Below are 24,539 nucleotides of genomic sequence, written 5' to 3'. Positions count from 1 at the left end.
CCGAGAGCAGCAGAGCTCCCCCCCAACCTGGCCTCTAACTGGGAGAGCAGCAGATCCCCCCCCCAACCTGGCCTCTAACTGGGAGCAGCAGAGCCCCCCTGGGAGTATTAGAGCCCCCCAACACAGAGCCCCCCCCACCTGGCCTCTAACCGAGAGCAGCAGAGCCCCCCCACCACAGAGCCCTCTGCACCTGGCCTCTAACTGGGAGCAGCAAAGCCCCCCCACCACAGAGCCCCCCCCACCTGGCCTCTAACTGGGAGCAGCAAAGCCCCCCCACCACAGAGCCCCCCCCACCTGGGCTCTAACTGAGAGCAGCAGAGCCCCCCCCACCACAGCCCCCCCACCTGGCCTCTAACCGAGAGCAGCAGAGCCCCCCCACCACAGAGCCCTCTGCACCTGGCCTCTAACTGGGAGCAGCAAAGCCCCCCCACCACAGAGCCCCCCCCACCTGGCCTCTAACTGGGAGCAGCAAAGCCCCCCACCACAGAGCCCCCCCCACCTGGGCTCTAACTGAGAGCAGCAGAGCCCCTCCACCACAGCCCCCCCACCTGGCCTCTAACCGAGAGCAGCAGAGCCCCCCCCACCACAGCCCCCCCACCTGGCCTCTAACCGAGAGCAGCAGAGCCCCCCCCCAACCTGGCCTCTAACTGGGAGCAGCAGAGCCCCCCCCCCAACCTGGCCTCTAACTGGGAGCAGCAGAGCCCCCCTGGGAGTATTAGAGCCCCCCAACACAGAGCCCCCCCCACCTGGCCTCTAACTGGGAGCAGCAGAGCCCCCCCACCTGGCCTCTAACTGGGAGAGCAGCAGAGCCCCCCCCCAACCTGGCCTCTAACTGGGAGCAGCAGAGCCCCCCTGGGAGTATTAGAGCCCCCCAACACAGAGCCCCCCCAACCTGGCCTCTAACGGGGAGCAGCAGAGCCCCCCCACCACAGAGCCCTCCCCACCTGGCCTCTAACTGAGAGCAGCAGAGCCCCCCCCTGGAAGCAGCAAAACCCCCCCACCACAGAGCCCCCCACCTGGGCTCTAACTGAGAGCAGCAGAGCCCCCCCTGGAAGCAGCAGAGCCACCCCACCACAGAGCCCCCCACCTGGGCTCTAACTGAGAGCAGCAGAGCCCCACCACCACAGAGCCCCCCCCACCTGGCCTCTAACTGGGAGCAGCAGAGACCCCCCCACCACAGCCCCCCCACCTGGCCTCTAACTGAGAGCAGCAGAGCCCCACCACCACAGAGCCCCCCCCACCTGGCCTCTAACTGAGAGCAGCAGAGCCCCCCCACCACAGAGCCCCCCACCTGGCCTCTAACTGAGAGCAGCAGAGCCCCCCCCTGGAAGCAGCAAAACCCCCCCACCACAGAGCCCCCCACCTGGGCTCTAACTGAGAGCAGCAGAGCCCCCCCTGGAAGCAGCAGAGCCCCCCCACCACAGAGCCCCCCACCTGGGCTCTAACTGAGAGCAGCAGAGCCCCCCCACCACAGAGCCCCCCCCACCTGGCCTCTAACGGGGAGCAGCAGAGCCCCCCCACCTGGCCTCTAACTGAGAGCAGCAGAGCCCCCCCTGGGAGCATTAGAGCCCCCCACCACAGAGCCCCCCCCACCTGGCCTCTAACTGGGAGCAGCAGAGCCCCACCACCACAGAGCCCTCCCCACCTGGCCTCTAACTGGGAGCAGCAGAGCCCCCCCACCACAGAGCCCTCCGCACCTGACCTCTAACTGGGAGCAGCAGAGCCCCCCCACCACAGAGCCCTCCCCACCTGGCCTCTAACTGGGAGCAGCAGAGCCCCACCACCACAGAGCCCTCCCACCTGGCCTCTAACTGGGAGCAGCAGAGCCCCCCCACCACAGAGCCCTCCCCACCTGGCCTCTAACTGGGAGCAGCAGAGCCCCCCCACCACAGAGCCCTCCGCACCTGACCTCTAACTGGGAGCAGCAGAGCCCCCCCACCACAGAGCCCTCCCCACCTGGCCTCTAACTGGGAGCAGCAGAGCCCCCCCACCACAGAGCCCTCCGCACCTGACCTCTAACTGGGAGCAGCAGAGCCCCCCCACCACAGAGCCCTCCGCACCTGACCTCTAACTGGGAGCAGCAGAGCCCCCCCACCACAGAGCCCTCCGCACCTGACCTCTAACTGGGAGCAGCAGAGCCCCCCCACCACAGAGCCCTCCGCACCTGACCTCTAACTGGGAGCAGCAGAGCCCCCCCACCACAGAGCCCTCCGCACCTGACCTCTAACTGGGAGCAGCAGAGCCCCCCCACCACAGAGCCCTCCGCACCTGACCTCTAACTGGGAGCAGCAGAGCCCCCCCACCACAGAGCCCTCCGCACCTGACCTCTAACTGGGAGCAGCAGAGCCCCCCCACCACAGAGCCCTCCGCACCTGACCTCTAACTGGGAGCAGCAGAGCCCCCCCACCACAGAGCCCTCCCCACCTGGCCTCTAACTGGGAGCAGCAGAGCCCCCCCACCACAGAGCCCTCCGCACCTGACCTCTAACTGGGAGCAGCAGAGCCCCCCCACCACAGAGCCCTCCCCACCTGGCCTCTAACTGGGAGCAGCAGAGCCCCCCCACCACAGAGCCCTCCCCACCTGGCCTCTAACTGGGAGCAGCAGAGCCCCACCACCACAGAGCCCTCCCCACCTGGCCTCTAACTGGGAGCAGCAGAGCCCCCCCACCACAGAGCCCTCCCCACCTGGCCTCTAACTGGGAGCAGCAGAGCCACCCCAACACAGAGCCCCCCCACCTGGCCTCTAACTGGGAGCAGCAGAGCCCCCCCACCACAGAGCCCTCCCCACCTGGCCTCTAACTGGGAGCAGCAGAGCCCCCCCACCACAGAGCCCTCCCCACCTGGCCTCTAACTGGGAGCAGCAGAGCCCCCCCACCACAGAGCCCTCCGCACCTGACCTCTAACTGGGAGCAGCAGAGCCCCCCCACCACAGAGCCCTCCGCACCTGACCTCTAACTGGGAGCAGCAGAGCCCCCCCACCACAGAGCCCTCCCCACCTGACCTCTAACTGGGAGCAGCAGAGCCCCCCACCACAGAGCCCTCCGCACCTGACCTCTAACTGGGAGCAGCAGAGCCCCCCCACCACAGAGCCCTCCGCACCTGACCTCTAACTTGGAGCAGCAGAGCCCCCCCACCACAGAGCCCTCCCCACCTGGCCTCTAACTGGGAGCAGCAGAGCTCCCCCACCACAGAGCCCTCCGCACCTGACCTCTAACTGGGAGCAGCAGAGCCCCCCCACCACAGAGCCCTCCCCACCTGGCCTCTAACTGGGAGCAGCAGAGCCCCCCCACCACAGAGCCCTCCCCACCTGGCCTCTAACTGGGAGCAGCAGAGCCCCACCACCACAGAGCCCTCCCCACCTGGCCTCTAACTGGGAGCAGCAGAGCCCCCCCACCACAGAGCCCTCCCCACCTGGCCTCTAACTGGGAGCAACAGAGCCACCCCAACACAGAGCCCCCCCCACCTGGCCTCTAACTGGGAGCAGCAGAGCCCCCCCACCACAGAGCCCTCCCCACCTGGCCTCTAACTGGGAGCAGCAGAGCCCCCCCACCACAGAGCCCTCCCCACCTGGCCTCTAACTGGGAGCAGCAGAGCCCCCCCACCACAGAGCCCTCCGCACCTGACCTCTAACTGGGAGCAGCAGAGCCCCCCCACCACAGAGCCCTCCGCACCTGACCTCTAACTGGGAGCAGCAGAGCCCCCCCACCACAGAGCCCTCCCCACCTGGCCTCTAACTGGGAGCAGCAGAGCCCCCCCACCACAGAGCCCTCCGCACCTGACCTCTAACTGGGAGCAGCAGAGCCCCCCCACCACAGAGCCCTCCCCACCTGGCCTCTAACTGGGAGCAGCAGAGCCCCCCCACCACAGAGCCCTCCCCACCTGGCCTCTAACTGGGAGCAGCAGAGCCCCCCCACCACAGAGCCCTCCGCACCTGACCTCTAACTGGGAGCAGCAGAGCCCCCCCACCACAGAGCCCTCCCCACCTGGCCTCTAACTGGGAGCAGCAGAGCCCCCCCACCACAGAGCCCTCCGCACCTGACCTCTAACTGGGAGCAGCAGAGCCCCCCCACCACAGAGCCCTCCGCACCTGACCTCTAACTGGGAGCAGCAGAGCCCCCCCACCACAGAGCCCTCCGCACCTGACCTCTAACTGGGAGCAGCAGAGCCCCCCCACCACAGAGCCCTCCGCACCTGACCTCTAACTGGGAGCAGCAGAGCCCCCCCACCACAGAGCCCTCCGCACCTGACCTCTAACTGGGAGCAGCAGAGCCCCCCCACCACAGAGCCCTCCGCACCTGACCTCTAACTGGGAGCAGCAGAGCCCCCCCACCACAGAGCCCTCCGCACCTGACCTCTAACTGGGAGCAGCAGAGCCCCCCCACCACAGAGCCCTCCGCACCTGACCTCTAACTGGGAGCAGCAGAGCCCCCCCACCACAGAGCCCTCCCCACCTGGCCTCTAACTGGGAGCAGCAGAGCCCCCCCACCACAGAGCCCTCCGCACCTGACCTCTAACTGGGAGCAGCAGAGCCCCCCCACCACAGAGCCCTCCCCACCTGGCCTCTAACTGGGAGCAGCAGAGCCCCCCCACCACAGAGCCCTCCGCACCTGACCTCTAACTGGGAGCAGCAGAGCCCCCCCACCACAGAGCCCTCCCCACCTGGCCTCTAACTGGGAGCAGCAGAGCCCCCCCACCACAGAGCCCTCCGCACCTGACCTCTAACTGGGAGCAGCAGAGCCCCCCCACCACAGAGCCCTCCCCACCTGGCCTCTAACTGGGAGCAGCAGAGCCCCCCCACCACAGAGCCCTCCGCACCTGACCTCTAACTGGGAGCAGCAGAGCCCCCCCACCACAGAGCCCTCCCCACCTGGCCTCTAACTGGGAGCAGCAGAGCCCCCCCACCACAGAGCCCTCCGCACCTGACCGCTAACTGGGAGCAGCAGAGCCCCCCCACCACAGAGCCCTCCCCACCTGGCCTCTAACTGGGAGCAGCAAAGCCCCCCCACCACAGAGCCCTCCCCACCTGGCCTCTAACTGGGAGCAGCAGAGCCCCCCCACCACAGAGCCCTCCCCACCTGGCCTCTAACTGGGAGCAACAGAGCCACCCCAACACAGAGCCCCCCCCACCTGGCCTCTAAGTGGGAGCAGCAGAGCCCCCCCACCACAGAGCCCTCCGCACCTGACCTCTAACTGGGAGCAGCAGAGCCCCCCCACCACAGAGCCCTCCGCACCTGACCTCTAACTGGGAGCAGCAGAGCCCCCCCACCACAGAGCCCTCCGCACCTGACCTCTAACTGGGAGCAGCAGAGCCCCCCCACCACAGAGCCCTCCGCACCTGACCTCTAACTGGGAGCAGCAGAGCCCCCCCACCACAGAGCCCTCCGCACCTGACCTCTAACTGGGAGCAGCAGAGCCCCCCCACCACAGAGCCCTCCGCACCTGACCTCTAACTGGGAGCAGCAGAGCCCCCCCACCACAGAGCCCTCCCCACCTGGCCTCTAAGTGGGAGCAGCAGAGCCCCCCCACCACAGAGCCCTCCGCACCTGACCTCTAACTGGGAGCAGCAGAGCCCCCCCACCACAGAGCCCTCCGCACCTGACCTCTAACTGGGAGCAGCAGAGCCCCCCCACCACAGAGCCCTCCGCACCTGACCTCTAACTGGGAGCAGCAGAGCCCCCCCACCACAGAGCCCTCCGCACCTGACCTCTAACTGGGAGCAGCAGAGCCCCCCCACCACAGAGCCCTCCCCACCTGGCCTCTAACTGGGAGCAGCAGAGCCCCCCCACCACAGAGCCCTCCGCACCTGACCTCTAACTGGGAGCAGCAGAGCCCCCCCACCACAGAGCCCTCCCCACCTGGCCTCTAACTGGGAGCAGCAGAGCCCCCCCACCACAGAGCCCTCCGCACCTGACCTCTAACTGGGAGCAGCAGAGCCCCCCCACCACAGAGCCCTCCCCACCTGGCCTCTAACTGGGAGCAGCAGAGCCCCCCCACCACAGAGCCCTCCGCACCTGACCTCTAACTGGGAGCAGCAGAGCCCCCCCACCACAGAGCCCTCCCCACCTGGCCTCTAACTGGGAGCAGCAGAGCCCCCCCACCACAGAGCCCTCCGCACCTGACCTCTAACTGGGAGCAGCAGAGCCCCCCCACCACAGAGCCCTCCCCACCTGGCCTCTAACTGGGAGCAGCAGAGCCCCCCCACCACAGAGCCCTCCCCACCTGGCCTCTAACTGGGAGCAGCAGAGCCCCCCCACCACAGAGCCCTCCGCACCTGACCTCTAACTGGGAGCAGCAGAGCCCCCCCACCACAGAGCCCTCCCCACCTGGCCTCTAACTGGGAGCAGCAGAGCCCCCCCACCACAGAGCCCTCCGCACCTGACCTCTAACTGGGAGCAGCAGAGCCCCCCCACCACAGAGCCCTCCGCACCTGACCTCTAACTGGGAGCAGCAGAGCCCCCCCACCACAGAGCCCTCCGCACCTGACCTCTAACTGGGAGCAGCAGAGCCCCCCCACCACAGAGCCCTCCGCACCTGACCTCTAACTGGGAGCAGCAGAGCCCCCCCACCACAGAGCCCTCCGCACCTGACCTCTAACTGGGAGCAGCAGAGCCCCCCCACCACAGAGCCCTCCGCACCTGACCTCTAACTGGGAGCAGCAGAGCCCCCCCACCACAGAGCCCTCCGCACCTGACCTCTAACTGGGAGCAGCAGAGCCCCCCCACCACAGAGCCCTCCGCACCTGACCTCTAACTGGGAGCAGCAGAGCCCCCCCACCACAGAGCCCTCCGCACCTGACCTCTAACTGGGAGCAGCAGAGCCCCCCCACCACAGAGCCCTCCCCACCTGGCCTCTAACTGGGAGCAGCAGAGCCCCCCCACCACAGAGCCCTCCGCACCTGACCTCTAACTGGGAGCAGCAGAGCCCCCCCACCACAGAGCCCTCCCCACCTGGCCTCTAACTGGGAGCAGCAGAGCCCCCCCACCACAGAGCCCTCCGCACCTGACCTCTAACTGGGAGCAGCAGAGCCCCCCCACCACAGAGCCCTCCCCACCTGGCCTCTAACTGGGAGCAGCAGAGCCCCCCCACCACAGAGCCCTCCGCACCTGACCTCTAACTGGGAGCAGCAGAGCCCCCCCACCACAGAGCCCTCCCCACCTGGCCTCTAACTGGGAGCAGCAGAGCCCCCCCACCACAGAGCCCTCCGCACCTGACCTCTAACTGGGAGCAGCAGAGCCCCCCCACCACAGAGCCCTCCCCACCTGGCCTCTAACTGGGAGCAGCAAAGCCCCCCCACCACAGAGCCCTCCCCACCTGGCCTCTAACTGGGAGCAGCAGAGCCCCCCCACCACAGAGCCCTCCCCACCTGGTCTCTAACTGGGAGCAACAGAGCCACCCCAACACAGAGCCCCCCCCACCTGGCCTCTAAGTGGGAGCAGCAGAGCCCCCCCACCACAGAGCCCTCCCCACCTGGCCTCTAACTGGGAGCAGCAGAGCCCCCCCACCACAGAGCCCTCCCCACCTGGCCTCTAACTGGGAGCAGCAGAGCCCCCCCACCACAGAGCCCTCCCCACCTGGCCTCTAACTGGGAGCAGCAGAGCCCCACCACCACAGAGCCCTCCCCACCTGGCCTCTAACTGGGAGCAGCAGAGCCCCACCACCACAGAGCCCTCCCCACCTGGCCTCTAACTGGGAGCAGCAGAGCCCCCCCACCACAGAGCCCTCCCCACCTGGCCTCTAACTGGGAGCAGCAGAGCCCCACCACCACAGAGCCCTCCCCACCTGGCCTCTAACTGGGAGCAGCAGAGCCCCCCCACCACAGAGCCCTCCCCACCTGGCCTCTAACTGGGAGCAGCAGAGCCCCACCACCACAGAGCCCTCCCCACCTGGCCTCTAACTGGGAGCAGCAGAGCCCCACCACCACAGAGCCCTCCGCACCTGACCTCTAACTGGGAGCAGCAGAGCCCCACCACCACAGAGCCCTCCGCACCTGACCTCTAACTGGGAGCAGCAGAGCCCCCCCACCACAGAGCCCTCCCCACCTGGCCTCTAACTGGGAGCAGCAGAGCCCCCCCACCACAGAGCCCTCCCCACCTGGCCTCTAACTGGGAGCAGCAGAGCCCCCCCACCACAGAGCCCTCCGCACCTGACCTCTAACTGGGAGCAGCAGAGCCCCCCCACCACAGAGCCCTCCGCACCTGACCTCTAACTGGGAGCAGCAGAGCCCCCCCACCACAGAGCCCTCCCCACCTGGCCTCTAACTGGGAGCAGCAGAGCCCCCCCACCACAGAGCCCTCCCCACCTGGCCTCTAACTGGGAGCAGCAGAGCCCCCCCACCACAGAGCCCTCCGCACCTGACCTCTAACTGGGAGCAGCAGAGCCCCCCCACCACAGAGCCCTCCCCACCTGGCCTCTAACTGGGAGCAGCAAAGCCCCCCCACCACAGAGCCCTCCCCACCTGGCCTCTAACTGGGAGCAGCAGAGCCCCCCCACCACAGAGCCCTCCCCACCTGGCCTCTAACTGGGAGCAGCAGAGCCCCCCCACCACAGAGCCCTCCCCACCTGGCCTCTAACTGGGAGCAGCAGAGCCCCACCACCACAGAGCCCTCCGCACCTGACCTCTAACTGGGAGCAGCAGAGCCCCACCACCACAGAGCCCTCCGCACCTGACCTCTAACTGGGAGCAGCAGAGCCCCCCCACCACAGAGCCCTCCCCACCTGGCCTCTAACTGGGAGCAGCAGAGCCCCCCCACCACAGAGCCCTCCCCACCTGACCTCTAACTGGGAGCAGCAGAGCCCCACCACCACAGAGCCCTCCCCACCTGGCCTCTAACTGGGAGCAGCAGAGCCCCCCCACCACAGAGCCCTCCCCACCTGGCCTCTAACTGGGAGCAGCAGAGCCCCCCCACCACAGAGCCCTCCCCACCTGGCCTCTAACTGGGAGCAGCAGAGCCCCCCCACCACAGAGCCCTCCCCACCTGGCCTCTAACTGGGAGCAGCAGAGCCCCCCCACCACAGAGCCCTCCGCACCTGACCTCTAACTGGGAGCAGCAGAGCCCCCCCACCACAGAGCCCTCCCCACCTGGCCTCTAACTGGGAGCAGCAGAGCCCCCCCACCACAGAGCCCTCCCCACCTGGCCTCTAACTGGGAGCAGCAGAGCCCCCCCACCACAGAGCCCTCCGCACCTGACCTCTAACTGGGAGCAGCAGAGCCCCCCCACCACAGAGCCCTCCCCACCTGGCCTCTAACTGGGAGCAGCAGAGCCCCCCCACCACAGAGCCCTCCGCACCTGACCTCTAACTGGGAGCAGCAGAGCCCCACCACCACAGAGCCCTCCGCACCTGACCTCTAACTGGGAGCAGCAGAGCCCCCCCACCACAGAGCCCTCCGCACCTGACCTCTAACTGGGAGCAGCAGAGCCCCCCCACCACAGAGCCCTCCGCACCTGACCTCTAACTGGGAGCAGCAGAGCCCCCCCACCACAGAGCCCTCCCCACCTGGCCTCTAACTGGGAGCAGCAGAGCCCCCCCACCACAGAGCCCTCCCCACCTGGCCTCTAACTGGGAGCAGCAGAGCCCCCCCACCACAGAGCCCTCCGCACCTGACCTCTAACTGGGAGCAGCAGAGCCCCCCCACCACAGAGCCCTCCCCACCTGGCCTCTAACTGGGAGCAGCAGAGCCCCCCCACCACAGAGCCCTCCCCACCTGGCCTCTAACTGGGAGCAGCAGAGCCCCCCCACCACAGAGCCCTCCGCACCTGACCTCTAACTGGGAGCAGCAGAGCCCCCCCACCACAGAGCCCTCCCCACCTGGCCTCTAACTGGGAGCAACAGAGCCACCCCTGGGAGCAGCAGAGCCCCACCACCACAGAGCCCTCCGCACCTGACCTCTAACTGGGAGCAGCAGAGCCCCCCCACCACAGAGCCCTCCGCACCTGACCTCTAACTGGGAGCAGCAGAGCCCCCCCACCACAGAGCCCTCCGCACCTGACCTCTAACTGGGAGCAGCAGAGCCCCCCCACCACAGAGCCCTCCCCACCTGGCCTCTAACTGGGAGCAGCAGAGCCCCCCCACCACAGAGCCCTCCCCACCTGGCCTCTAACTGGGAGCAACAGAGCCACCCCTGGGAGCAGCAGAGCCCCACCACCACAGAGCCCTCCCCACCTGGCCTCTAACATGGAGCAGCAGAGCCCCCACACCACAGAGCCCCCCCACCTGGCTTCTAACTGGGAGCAGCAGAGCCCCCCCCCCACCTGAAGAGAAAGCTTGCAGGCAGATTTGCCAGTCGGGTCATGAACATCCTGGGCATCTGCAGGCAGGCTGGGGTCAGCCTGACTCCATCCTGGGAAAAGCTGACAGCATTTTCTGGGAGTGCAGTGGCTGCTCCCTCTGAAGGCTGCCCCCTTCACACCCAGGCACATGTGTGTCCCCAAGAATGACTGTCTGGGCTCTGCTTACAGTGCTCTCCTGCATTCATTTGCTATGCAGTTGCCTCCCCTCCTCCATTTAAGTGTCAAACTGAATGCTACTTGCTGGAGATGAGATTTTTGCTTGTTCTTCTTAGCCTTGATTACTCTAAAACACTGTTTCTTAACCAGTGGCAGGGGGTACTTGAATGGCAGTGGCAGTGTCTGGTGGTACTTGAGGAACCCGTGGACACCTACCACTCGGCAGTGAGTCCAGGAATGCAGCACAACAAACAGCAGTAGGAGTCTTGGCTTGGTGGGCAGAGTTCCAAAACATGCTTTTCTACTGTTGTAAAAGCCCTCCTGATCCTCTTACTGGTGTGTGTTAGGTTGCATTTGGACTCCCAACCCAGAGGTAATTGGCAGTGATACCATCACCAGTTACTTCTGGTAGTACTTCCAATACCAGTACTTCCATGTGAAGTGGTACGGCGAAGGACTAACATTGAGAAACCTGCTTTAAAATAGTGTTTCCTAAACTTTTTAGCATCAGGACCTGCTTTTTAAAACGACTATCACATTTTAACGTACTAGACCAGCGTTTCTCAAACTTTGGGTCAGGACCCACTAGGTGGGTTGCAAACCAATTTCAAGCGGGTCCCCATTTGATGGGTCCCCATTCCAATGTATATTTTATTTTTAATACATCAGGCTTGATGCTATCTTGGTATGTGACAGCATTTCGGGAAATATTACATATCTGTACTTTTAACAGGCTACTATGTCAATGCTTTTAACCATGATCGTGAATGGGGCTTACTCCTGGGTAAGTGTGGGTAGAACTTTTAATTGATTTGAATTTGTCCAATGGTGGGTGTTAAAAATTTTTCTGCTTGATGATGTCTCTTCTGGCCATGACATCACTTCCAGTGGTTCCTGACAGATTGTCATTCTAAAAAGTGGATCCTGGTGCTAAGAAGTTTGAGAACCAATGCACTGACTAGACAAAAAAAAAGATACTTAGAAAAAAATTGTATTTATTTAATAATAATTAATAAATCATTTAATAATTGGGGTCATGTGCCAGTGGGGTCATGGGCTGCTAGAGACCCGTATATATAGTATACGTGTGTTGACATTCCTAGATTCTCCCTAGAAATGGAGCTCAAGGACTGTTCCCCCAAACATTTAGTCTTTCCAGGGTATCCAGAAGGCTGAACTGGAGCGCAAGAAATGTAGTTAGAGACTTTGAGACTGGACTAAAGGCTGAAACAGTCCTTTTCTTTTGTGATCATGCCAATTACTAGAGAAAATGGGTTAAAGTGACATCCTTAGAAACACATCCACTATACAGGCATTAACTCCTCGAGATTGAGATGGAGGAATAGTTTCCTTTGGACTGTGCCGTCCCCCCCAACTACCAGTTGCCACAGAATGTTCTGGAATTATGGAAAGCGAATAAGGAGCTGCCGAGTGAATGGGCCTGCCTACCACCCAACCAAGAACAACCCTGGCCTGTATGGAAATCTTTAAACAGATTGCATACTGGGGTAGGAAGACCAGAGGATAATTTTAGGAAATGGGGTTTCCCCATAGAAGTCACTCTGTGTGAACAAACCACTTCACATATGTTACAGTGTAAACAGTGTCCTTCAATATGTACGGAGGAAGATCTTATGTTGGTCCTGAAGGAACGCTGTTGTAATGGCCTGGTATTGGGCAAATGATATCTAGTTTTAACCTTTAGGTATATTGTTATTATATATACAGTATATAAAATTACATTTCTGTAGGTGCTTCTGACACAAAGAAAGACTAGAGAAAAATCAGAAAATGTGAAATTTTAAATTGGGGGGGGTATGAAGGTTACGTCGTACTACAGGTTAGCATTCCAGCTAACTATTTTCTTCTGCAAACTGTGCAAGTTTGATTTTTTTAATGTTTCAGGAAAATTTCACGACCCACCAAAAATCAGCTCATGACCTACTGTTGGTCCTGACCCATACTTTGGGAAACACTACTCTAAAACGATATTAAACTTTGCAAAGTAAACTTCAGCTGCTGCATTGTATGCCACCTCAGTGCACCTGCTGCTTGCCAACTTAACTGTTGCTATATGTGTGCTATTTCTGCGCATGGGAATGAGAGATGCGCAGGGGCTTAGCACCTAGAGTCCTGGGGGACAAGGGAGCTGAACTCTGAATTCCCATCAACAAAATGTATTATTATTAAGAATATTTATAAACCGCTTTTCAACAAAAAAGTTCACAAAGCATTTCAACAGAACTTCAAATAAGGGCGCAATCCTAACCCCCAGGTTAGGCCAGCACAAGTCACATGCGCTGACCCAGGGGTGTCTCTAACATGCCATAACGCATGTTTGCACTGACGTAGGTGTTGGGGAGGCCAGCCCAAGGATTTGTAGTGGCCTCCCTGCACTGGATCCAGACCTGGCGGATAAGTTTATGTCGGCTGATGCAGCTATCTGGGGGGGGGGGATATGGGGTGTGTGGGGAGGAGCCATTTAAGGGTGGGTGGAGGGTGGGTGGTGGGAGTTCCTGTGTGCAGGAACGGGAGGCAGGGCCGAGCCAGGTCACCTGATTTCCCGGCAGTGTGGCCCCTGGCCAGTCCATTCTACTTGGATCTGTGCTACCTTATCAGGTGGTATAGATCCGAGTAGATCCATTGGGGCTAGTGCAGCACGACTGGGGTAAGGGGAAAGTTTCTCCCTCGCTTCAGGTTGTGCCACTTCTGGCCCCAAACATGGATACAGCATGGGCCTGCTGGCCTGCCTGCTCCAGTGCAAGTTAGGATTGCGCTGAGCTTGATTTACTAAGGGCAGGTGATAGAAAAGAGAGGCACTCTGGTGAATAGGGACAGCTGGGGCATTGTGTGTGGCAGGCTGATAGTGTTTTTGTTTTGCTTGCTTGTGCTGCTGCCTGTTTTTGAGAGCAATTTGTATTTCTTTTGCCAGCAATGTTTGGAGCTCAATCAGTGTTTGTTTTTTGTGAGGCTGGGGGGGGGGAGAGGAACTGAGGGCATGTGCAGATTACAAAATTGAGGTTGGGGAGAGAGAACAGTTGGGAAAGGATCTCCGCAGTGTCAGAACATCCCAGAAAATGAGAACCAGAGTGGGAGGAAGATGACGTGAGCATCTAAAAGCAGCATCTTGCTTTTAGAGCAAAAGCGTTCTGTTAGTCTCACATCCCACTGTGATTAACCTGGGCCAGACAGGCTTTTTCATACATGTAATTCGCCCCTTAATATGGTTGATGAAAGTGCATGTCTGAAGTTACTCTTGGGGTGGTTCAGGGGGCAGGGAAGGACTGCCACAGAATGCTGATGAGCTGCAGGCAGGCTGAAGAGCAGGATGCTCAGGAAAGTGTTGCATGAAGAAAGCAACTTGATACGGTGGGATTTGGAGGAAAATGAATTGAATGGCTGGGGACCTGGATCCCTTGCATACAGGGGGTTTATGGTGCAAGGCTTTGGTCCATGGCCCCCAATCAACTTGATGCCAGCTCTGTGTTCTCCAGGTGCTGGATGTGTCTTGGGCCCAATAGGTCAACCACTTGTGTTCTCCTGGTTCCCGGCCACTGCGCTTAGGAACTACTGACCTGCCTGCAACAGCCGTTGTCTTCCCTTCGACAGGACGTGCCACTGTTCCAAATCGTGATCTGACAGGACAGAAATAGTGGGGGGGGGGAGCCAATGGCATCAGGACACCAAGAAGATGGCAGCTGCTGCTCCCACCACAGAACCCTGCCGAGTGTTCACCAGAGTCTGGAGGAGATGAATTTTGAAAGAGGTACAGAAGTTTTGAGAAATGATTCTGCGGTGGGTGTCTGGAAGGGGTGAGATGGCATCAAGGGGCACTACATCTGACTAAAGATATCTACATCTTTATTCCACCTGGAGGTACAAAAAACAGCAGGGATAGTGGCTACAGCCACTCCTTGTGTCAGGGTGTTCCACAAGCTAGTTATGCATTGTGTCAGAGCAGCAGAGTCTTGCAGCCCTTTAAGGACAAAGATTTTTCTGCTGCACTTTCTTGAGAGTAAATTCTGTTGAACTCCATGGGTCTCTCTTCTGAATAAACACATTGGATCCCTCAGTTGCTGGGGCATAGACTTTCATGGACCAGAGTCCCTTTTGAGAAAACCCAAAAGCTTATACCACTCTAAATCTGGCAACCACAAGACTCTTGGTTGTGCTGGACAAATGCTGACCCCTTTCTGTTGCTAACCTTTCCTGGTGGCCATCCAAGCCTCTTGCACGGCTCCATATTTGGTCCCTAGTGGCGTGTATAAGGTGTACCACTGATGATGTTAACTCCTGTTTCAAGAGATGCTCAAGCCATTGGTACGTGAGCATGAGTCAGCGCTCCCAGGGGACTTCCGTGAACATTCCTCTGAGCAAGCATGTTGCACACTGCTGGTTGTAACAGAATATTATCACACCTTCCGTGGGTTTTATCTTCCATGTGGTATCAAGAGCTCAGTGTGCTGGCCGAGCAACAGAACTATGACCTCTTCCCCCACTGGTTCAGATCTTGCTTCTGGTTCAGATCTTGCTTCTGCCATAAACTTGCTCAGGTGGGTTTAAGTAATCCAGTCTTGGGCTCAGCTTCCCATCTGGAAAATGGGAAACGTTAACATTGCTGGCCTACCTGATAGGGTTGGTCTAAAGTTTACCCAACTGTGTGTCCAAAGTGCTCAGAGCCCTTTAGAGCTCACTGTAGATGTGGAATAATTTGAAAAGTAAACCATGTTCACAAACATGAGAGGCAGTGTGGTACAGTGGTTAGGGTGTTGGGTTACACCTTTGGTGACCCCAGCTGCAAACTTGACAACGAAGCTCACTGGCTAACAACTCACAAACACAATCTCTGCATGCTGTACGCAGTTCCCAGACACCTTCTTTAAACATATGAGTTTATTCTACGTCGACATAATATGTTGGGGAAGATTAAAAAATACATGGTTTGGATTGCTGATTGTGCCAAATCTGTCTGCAAAATGCATATCGGTTTGGTGTATGCATCCTTGGGGAGCAAGGAAACCTCCCTTGGAGTCATCTCTCCCCACCCAACCCTTGTAGGAAGTGCTGGACACCCCTCTCCTTCTTGGTACCTTGGGAGTAAGGCCCCTGGACACTGTGAGACTTATAAGTAAATTTTTTATTGTCTTATTATTTTCACATTTTTGCACCACCCTTCCACCAAGGAGCTCAGGGTGGTGTACATTGTTCTCAGGTGCACAACAATCCTGAGTGGTAGGTGAAGCTGAGATGTAGTCACTGGCCCAAGCTCACCCAGGAAGTTTCATGGCTGTGCAGGTCCAACTCCCAAACCACTATGCCATCCTGATTGTCAGGATGTGTGGCTGTTTCCCTTTGTTGGGTTTTAAGGTGGTCGTCCCTGGCTCCAGATTCCTGGATTAGATTTGATCAGCACATGCCTTTTTAGAAGGTTGTCTTTTTTGTCCTAGGGATTTGGGGCGCTGCACTGAATGGAGACCTAGAGAGGGTCAAAATGCAGATACGGAAACGTGGGAAACCCAGCGAACCAGACCCCCTTGGCTACACGGCTTTGGTAAGTGTATTCCCCCCCCCCAGGAGTACAGCTTGGGTTGGGACAGTATTTCAGCAGGGTGCAGAAGGACCCAAGCCTGCAGGCTTGGTCACTAAAGGCTGGTCACTAAAATCTTGACAAATCCAGCCAATGGGCAGTCTTGTGTTTCCTTCCCGCCAACCCAAGTGACTGGAGCTGTTGAGGGAAAGACGATGCTGCAGATGTCATGGCAACACCAGGTTGCTGGGGGGTGGGACAAAATAGTGCCCTTGGCCCCCCACATAACACCCCCATCAGTCTCCTGATAGTATTTTGGGTGCTGCCTCTGGTAAGAACATCAGAAGACCATTGCTGGATCAGGCCAATGGCCCACCTAGTCCAGCTCCCTTTATTTCTCAGTGCCCCACCAGATGCCTCTGGGAGCACACAAGACAACAAGATACTTCAGGTTGAACAAGATACTTCAGGCATTCAGAGACAGGTTACCTCTAAAACCCAGAGGTTGCCTCCAGTCATGATGTGATGGGCTGTGATGGGCTTTTCCTCCACAGAGCAATCCCATCCCCTTTTCAAGGCATCTAGGCCAAGTGCCATTATGCCATCTTGTGGCAAGGAGTTCCACAGTTTTTATAGGCTGATGGGTTCTGAGCTGTCTGTGACAGATCAGGAGAGAGATCTTGGGGACAGGTCAATGAAAGTGTCGACCCAATGTGCGGCGGCAGTGAAGAAGGCCAATTCTATGCTTGGGATCATTAGAAAAGGTATTGAGATCAAAACAGCTAATATTATAATGCCGTTGTACAAATCGATGGTAAGGCCACATCTGGCATACTGTGCCCAGTTCTGGTTGCCACATCTCAAAAAGGACATAGTGGAAATGGAAAAGGTGCAAAAGAGAGCGACTAAGATGATTGCTGGGCTGGGGCACCTTCCTTATGAGGAAAGGCTACGGCGTTTGGGCCTCTTCAGCCTAGAAAAGAGACGCCTGAGGGGGGATATGATTGAGACATACAAAATTATGCAGGGGATGGACAGAGTGGATAGGGAGATGCTCTCACATAACACCAGAACCAGGGAACATCCGCTAAAATTGAGTGTTGGGAGAGTTAGAACAGACAAAAAAAAATATTTATTTACTAAGCATGTGGTTGGTCTTTGGAACTCCTTGTGGTGATGGCGTCTGGCCTGGACGCCTTTAAAAGGGGATTGGACAAGTTTCTGGAGGAAAAATCCATTATGGGTTACAAGCCATGATGTGTATGTGCAACCTCCTGATTTTAGGAATGGGTTAAGTCAGAATGCCAGATGCAAGGGAGGGCACCAGGATGCAGGTCTCTTGTTATCTGGTGTGCTCCCAGGGGGATTTGGTGGGCCGCTGTGAGATACAGGAAGCTGGACTAGATGGGCCTATGGCCTGATCCAGTGGGGCTGTTCTTATGTTCTTATGTTTGCACACCTGAGGGGATCCGCCTGGCCATGTGGCATCTGAGGCTGGCTGTGGATTCTCAGCCCAGTGTCCAACCTCGACTCTTTGTCACTCTGGCTCTACTTATACTGGAGTTGGCAAAAGAGGGTGTGTGGGTGGGTAGGAGGAATCCCGCCCTGTCATGCCTGTGAGTAGGCTTTGTGTTATGAAACCAGCTGTGATGTTATTTGGAGCAGCAGTGGCCGTAGAGATGAAGCTGGGGGGGATTTGGAGGCAAGGAAGTTTGCATGGAATGGCTGATGTTCTGGAGCAAGGAGAGAGTGAGAGTTGGAGACCAGAGAGCATTCCTGTATGGCTCTGGTTTACCTGTTTTGCACATCAGTGATCAAGGGGCTACTTCTCTGGGCGAGTATCTTAACTTTCAGCCAGCCTCCATCTGTAGCTTCTTCTTCCCCTTTCCCCTGGGGAGAAAAAACCTGGACTGTATGACCAGTTGTCCAGGAACAAAAGACTTGGCACACGAATCCCTCTTAAAATATTCCTTTATGTGTGTTTTGATTGTAATCTGTACAGGGACCCAATCTGGACTGAAAGGCAGGGTCTAAATGCAATCAATTTACAAAGGTCCCCCTTAATGTATGTTTGTGATTCAAACCTGTCTCAAACCTGTCTTTGCAGCACTTTGCCAGCCGCAATGGACATTATGACGTCTGCCGCTTCCTGCTGGAGAGCGGAGCCAATTGCCATGCCCAGACCCATGGTGGGGCCACCCCTCTCCACCGAGCCTCATACTGTGGCCACACAGAGATTGCCAAGCTGCTCTTGGATCACGGTGCGGATCCGGCCGCTGCAGATGATGATGGGAAGACTTCCCTGCACAAGGTACAGCGTCCCAAACATCTCCACCTTCCCTTTAATCCACATGTCAGCATGCGCTCAGGGAGGGTGGGACATCAATTTTTTTTTTTGCCAACAGGGTCACATAATTTGGCTTAAGAGGAGGGTGAGGCCACCACCTAATTCCCTCTCCCCCTCTGCTAAGCACTCCTTCATGGCTTCCTCTTTTCCCTCCCCTTCCTGGGAACTAAAGCATAAGAACATAAGAACAGCCCCACTGGATCAGGCAATAGGCCCATCTAGTCCAGCTTCCTGTATCTCACAGCGGCCCACCAAATGCCCCAGGGAGCACACCAGATAACAAGAGACCTCATCCTGGTGCCCTCCCTTGCATCTGGCATTCTGACATAACCCATTTCTAAAATCAGGAGGTTGCGCATACACATCATGGCTAGTACCCCATAATGGATTTTTCCTCCAGAAACTTGTCCAGAAACTTTTAAAGGCATCTAGGCTAGATGCCATCACCACATCCTGTGGCAAGGAGTTCCACAGACCAACCACACGCTGAGTAAAGAAATATTTTCTTTTGTCTGTCCTAACCCGCCCAACACTCAATTTGAGTGGATGTCCCCTGGTTCTGGTATTATGTGAGAGTGTAAAGAGCATCTCCCTATCCACTCTGTCCATCCCCTGCATAATTTTGTATGTCTCAATCATGTCCCCCCTCAGGCGTCTCTTTTCTAGGCTGAAGAGGCCCAAACGCCGTAGCCTTTCCTCATAAGGAAGGTGCCCCAGCCCCGTAATCATCTTAGTCGCTCTCTTTTGCACCTTTTCCATTTCCACTATGTCTTTTTTGAGATGCGGCGACCAGAACTGGACACAATACTCCAGGTGTGGCCTTACCATCGATTTGTACAACGGCATTATAATACTAGCCGTTTTGTTCTCAATACCCTTCCTAATGATCCCAAGCATAGAATTGGCCTTCTTCACTGCCGCCGCACATTGGGTCGACACTTTCATCGACCTGTCCACCACCACCCCAAGATCTCTCTCCTGATCTGTTACAGACAGCTCAGAACCCATCAGCCTATATCTAAAGTTTTGATTTTTTGCCCCAATGTGCATGACTTTACACTTACTGACATTGAAGCGCATCTGCCATTTTGCTGCCCATTCTGCCAGTCTGGAGAGATCCTTCTGGAGCTCCTCACAATCACTTCTGGTCTTCACCCCTCGGAAAAGTTTGGTGTCGTCTGCAAACTTAGCCACTTCACTGCTCAACCCTGTCTCCAGGTCATTTATGAAGAGGTTGAAAAGCATCGGTCCCAGGACAGATCCTTGGGGCACACCGCTTTTCACCTCTCTCCATTGTGAAAATTGCCCATTGACACCCACTCTCTGCTTCCTGGCCTCCAACCAGTTCTCAATCCAGGAGAGGACCTGTCCTCTAATTCCCTGACTGTGGAGTTTTTTCAGTAGCCTTTGATGAGGGACCGTGTCAAACGCCTTCTGAAAGTCCAGATATATAATGTCCATGGGTTCTCCCGCATCCACATGCCTGTTGATCTTTTCAAAAAATTCTATAAGGTTCGTGAGGCAAGACTTACCCTTTCAGAAGCCATGCTGACTCTCCCTCAGCAAGGCCTGTTCGTCTATGTGTTTTGAGATCCTATCTTTGATGAGGCATTCCACCATCTTACCCGGTATGGATGTTAGGCTGACCGGCCTATAGTTTCCCGGGTCCCCCCTCTTTCCCTTTTTAAAGATAGGCGTGACATTTGCTATCCTCCAATCTTCTGGCACCGTGGCCGTTTTGAGGGACAAGTTGCATACCTTAGTCAAGAGGTCTGCAACTTCATTCTTCAATTCCTTAATAACTCTTGGGTGGATGCCATCTCAGCTGCCAAGGGCCTGAGAGAGGAGGGAGTTGCTCTGCTCAAGAGCAGAGTGTTTTCCTTCCCAGTAGCACTGAGAGAAACTGCCCTGCAGCAGAGCTGCTTATGTTCTTATTCTCCTTGCTGGCCTGCACTGAAAACGAGAGAGCCTTTGCTCCTGCCTGCCTATCTTGGCTCTAATGGAATTCTTGGAATGATAGTTTTGAGTTGGGTTGGGATCTGCATGCCCTGGAGCAGTGTTTCTCAAACTGGGTCAGGACCCAGTAGGTGGGTCGCGAGACAATTTCAGGTGGGTCCCCATTCATTTAAATATTTTATTTTTAATATATTAGACTTGATGCTACCATGATATTTGACTGCATTTGGGGAAATGTTATAGACCTGTACTTTTAACAAACTAAATAATAAATAATAACAATAACATTATTTTTACCCCGCCTTTCTCCCCGAAGGGACTCAAGGCAGCTACTATGTATATTTTTTTAACAATGATAGTAAAGGAAACTTACTCCTGAGTAAGTGTGGGTAGGATTGCAGCCTAGGATAGTTAAAAATTTCCCTACTTGATGATGTCACTTCCGGTCATGACATCACTTCCGGTGGGTCCCTACAGATTCTCATTCTGTCCCGGTGCGTCCCGGTGCTCAATGTGTGAGAACCACTGTCCTGGAGGGTGCAACTGAGTTCTGATGTCCCACGGCACCCTCTGGGAGCATCCGGAGAGACTGACTTGAACAGCACGCCGGATTTTGCTCTCAAACCCAAATATTGCTGTTTGGGGAAGCTGAATTGCCAGCAGATGTCTGGGAATGTTTCCTTCCAGATGTCTGGGTGTTTCCTTGGGGTACCTGCTCAAGGAACAGCTTGCAGGCTCCAAGGCTTCTCCTCCTCCCATTCCTTGGATTAGAGAAGAAAGAGGGTGATGGAGCCAAAGAAGAAGAGGGGAGGAGAATGCTCAGCTGTCAGAGACACTCTAACCCGCCACTCTTCTCCCCTCCATACTTCCTCTTCTGCTGCATCTTCCTTTTCTAATCTAGCCCGGGGAGGAGAGGCGAACACATCATCGGGTTGGGGTGGCATTTGTCCCTTGGGCCCTGGAGAGTTTTAGACCAGCCCTGCCTATCGCCACCTCATCCTCTCCACTCCCCTTTCTCTTCTTTGCTCCAACCTTTGCATGCAAGTTCTTGGGAGTGTTGGATGATTGTATGCTGTGCAGCGCCTGGCACAACCTTCTGAGCATAGCCTGGCATAGCTATGCCCCCCCCCGGCATTACATAGAGACACTTCATTTCGCCCTTTGCTTACAAGACAGGCTTGCCAGACTAGCCTGAAGTAGTGGGGAAGGTTGAAGTGTGTTTGAACTGGTTCTTGGGAAGCCCTACCTCAGGTTTAGCATCTGCTCCTCCTCTCTCAAATCTCTAATTCATTCTAGACTTTTCTTATTTGGGAGAAGGAGGGTGTTTCTCCTGCTTGTGTCTTTCCTTTTTCATTGTTCATCCCCCCCCCCATAATGCCAGTTCCGTGAATCTGACTGGCCAATAGGAGGTTGAATGCTGGTGTTTCCCATACCTGAAAGCCTCTCTCTCTCTCTCCTTCCAGGCGGCAGAGAACCAACACTATGAACTTTGCAGCCTCTTGCTAGAGCACAACCCAGACCTGAGGCATATGCGGGACAAGAAGCTCACACGGGCCTGTGATGTGGTTCCTTGTGAGAATGAGGAACTGAGGAAGCTTTTGGACCCATGACTTGACTGTGACAGTGACAGCAAAGGCCTCGGGGTACCCAGCTGTGCCCTGGGCAAAGGGCTCCTCTGGGCTCTGTGACCCTTCATCTTTTGCCCCCTGGTGGTGTGTTCTGGTATGTGTTCTGGTGGTGTGTTCAGAAAGTGCTGAATCAGTAGGCTCTTGACTTTCATCTGTGTAAGACAGAATTGACTAAAAACTTGGAAAGATGTTTATTGTTTCAAAATCCTGACTGAAGTTTTGGTATCATGGAAAGGGCAACATTGTAACTTTTGCAGGTTCATGCTACTCTGGCATGATGATTGCTGCTGAAAGAAGCCATGTGAAGCTAAACATGTCTGTCCCTTTTTCCTCTCCCCTCCCCATCCCTAAATCTGCCAAATTGACCAACTGTGAAGGAGGAGGTTTTGGAAAGTGGTGATTTAAATCTTTGGATGCTGGTTGCATTAAAGGAGCTGGGGGTGTCCTTATTCCAGGGTGGAGCTGCCCACAGGGTGGATGCGTTACCCTCCCTTCCCCCACTGAATTTCCTCTCAACTCTGTGCTCTGTTGTGATAACAGGGAGGGTGGCAACCTGTCACTGATGAATTGGTTCGGTGAATGGATTAAACACACTGTGATGATTGTGGAGGTGCCCCAAGTGCATTGTGCAGCAGGCTTGAGAAGAACTTGAGAAGTTTTTGTTTTATGCAAGTTCTTCTTGCTGGGAGAGGCATTCCCTCCCTTCTGTGGAGGGCAACACAGACTTGCCTCGCCATTTGAACAGTGCCAATGGCAGCTTCTCTCTCAGGGCAATGACTGTAATTTTTCAGTAATGTTTCCATGCCTTCCTTCCTTCAAGGACCAATCTCCCCCCCCCCACCTCATTTTATTCTCAAAACAATGCTGAGAGGTCATAATTGGTCCAAGTGACTGAGGACTGGAGCCCAAGTCTCTGTGGTTCTGGTCCAACACTCTTGTCATTACCGCTTGCTGACTCTCACAAAAGGCAACTTCTTTGTTCTTTAAATAACCGGGAAGGTGGGAGGCCCCAATTCAAATCATGATCATGCCTGGGCAAAAGCTCCCATTGTGCCATGGCCCCTATCCTGATCACCCTTTCTCTACATGGCTGCTATACAGTCTGCTCTTTTTAACCTCTGGGGATGTGTTCCTGACCCCCCTCCCCCACTGATATGCGGATACACAAATCCAGGGCACAGGATGACCAATGAAAGTCTTAATGTGATGTGTAACTTGGCCCATATTTTTGTACTGTGGAAATGTGGGAGGGGAGAAGGAGAGGACATGACCTGCTAGCAACAGCCTCTATCATCTTTCCAGGTCTGAAGCAGGTGAATGAGCCTGAGATGGCCTCGCTGAGATGGCAGCACTGTAATTGTGGTTCATTATGGAGGGGGAAGAAAGCAACATAGTGGGGTATCCTGTGCAGCAAAAGGAAGCTAGTTTGCCCTTGATCTCCCCCCTTTTTTGCATCAAGTTTGGAAAAAATAAAGAGCTGCTACATTCTGAATGGATGACCCTCAGGATTCGGCTGGGGGTCTTTTCCCCTCCACTGCCTCTGACTGGAGGAGGAACATTCTGTGGCCCTAACCTTGAGTGCTTTGTCAGCTGGGTGGAATAGAATCAGGCTGGGATTGAATATCATCCTATTGGGGGGGATGTATATGTGTTTGTGTGCTATTTCCATCCTGCTTGCCTTGTACCTGTAACATGAACTCCTTGGCAGCCAACAGAGGATCCCAGCTTCCCAGTCCCTGTAACCCTTTCCCTTCCTGCCAGGCCCATGTTCTTAGGTGCAGCTTTGATAGCACAAACAAAGGCAGTGGGATGGGGCTAGAGGAAGCATACTTTCAACACTTTTGGTGATTGACCCACAAACTCAGGCCTTCCAGCTCATTAATGGTTGCTGTTCACAAAAAACACTATAAGATCATGTCTTCCTGCAATAAATGATGAATATGTAAAGGGCTGTCCTAAGACCAGTCACCCAGTAACGTGTCAGTCTCTGGGCCTGCTGCATCCCCTTTTTTTCCAAGTCAGAGAGGAGTAGCTTTGAGCAGACATGGGCGCCCCATTGTCAGTCTGCTGCCTGAAGCAATTGCCCCAGTTGGCCTCACAAATGGGCTGGCTCTAAATGCAGATTCTGCATTGCAGAAGATGATAACAAAACAGGGAAACTTCTGTCATGCATTTTTTTGCTTGACAATCTTCATTCTTCTGGGTTGACTGATGTGGGCTCACAGTGACTGGGCTTACAGTGGAGTGAGGTGGCAGGATAGACTGCGCTACTTCAAAGAGCAGATCCTCTGCTCTCCTCTGTTAATCCATCCATGCAAAGGGAAAATTTGCCTGCAGTGCCTTAGAATGAATGAGCTGCCCAAGGCGAAGCAAGGTTGAGTGTCCCTCTGTGTTAAAACATTACGAAGGTTTCTGCAACTAGAGAATTTCAGGCAGCAAGGTCTTTTCTTTTTTCCTGATTTTCTACTTGCAGAGAGCTTTGTAGTGCTTTAATACAGAGGACCACTCAAAAGTTGTGTCCACCCACCTGTAACCTGAAGTGGGCCAGTCTAAGTCTATCTCTGACTTTCCATCACTATTCCGATGTCTGGTTAGACCTCTGTGTTGATGCTGACTGAAGGAGGATGAAACCTTTCA

At 56.2% G+C, this 24,539-nt stretch overlaps 1 protein-coding gene across 2 annotated transcripts in view; it reads left to right on the top strand.

Annotated features, from left to right (window-relative positions):
* The window catches only part of ANKRD39 (ankyrin repeat domain 39), a 31,253-nt gene extending 9,259 nt beyond the window's left edge, over positions 1-21,994 (top strand). The window contains exons 1-5 of one of the 2 annotated variants that reach the window (XM_066639677.1): positions 11,182-11,228; positions 14,054-14,210; positions 15,892-15,995; positions 18,079-18,282; positions 21,738-21,994. In XM_066639677.1, coding sequence (XP_066495774.1) covers positions 14,114-14,210; positions 15,892-15,995; positions 18,079-18,282; positions 21,738-21,884 — 552 coding nt within the window. In that variant the 5' untranslated portion in view covers positions 11,182-11,228; positions 14,054-14,113 and the 3' untranslated portion in view covers positions 21,885-21,994. Of the gene's footprint in view, positions 1-11,181; positions 11,229-14,053; positions 14,211-15,891; positions 15,996-18,078; positions 18,283-21,737 lie in introns of those variants that run through there. The other variant, XM_066639676.1, reaches the window with a different exon arrangement.
* The last annotated feature ends 2,545 nt before the right edge of the window (positions 21,995-24,539 follow it).

This window comes from Tiliqua scincoides, chromosome 11 (genome assembly GCF_035046505.1).
Source record: "Tiliqua scincoides isolate rTilSci1 chromosome 11, rTilSci1.hap2, whole genome shotgun sequence".
Lineage (NCBI taxonomy): Eukaryota > Metazoa > Chordata > Lepidosauria > Squamata > Scincidae > Tiliqua > Tiliqua scincoides.
Note: the sequence above shows the minus strand (reverse complement) of the source record. Positions and strands in the feature narration are given on the sequence as shown.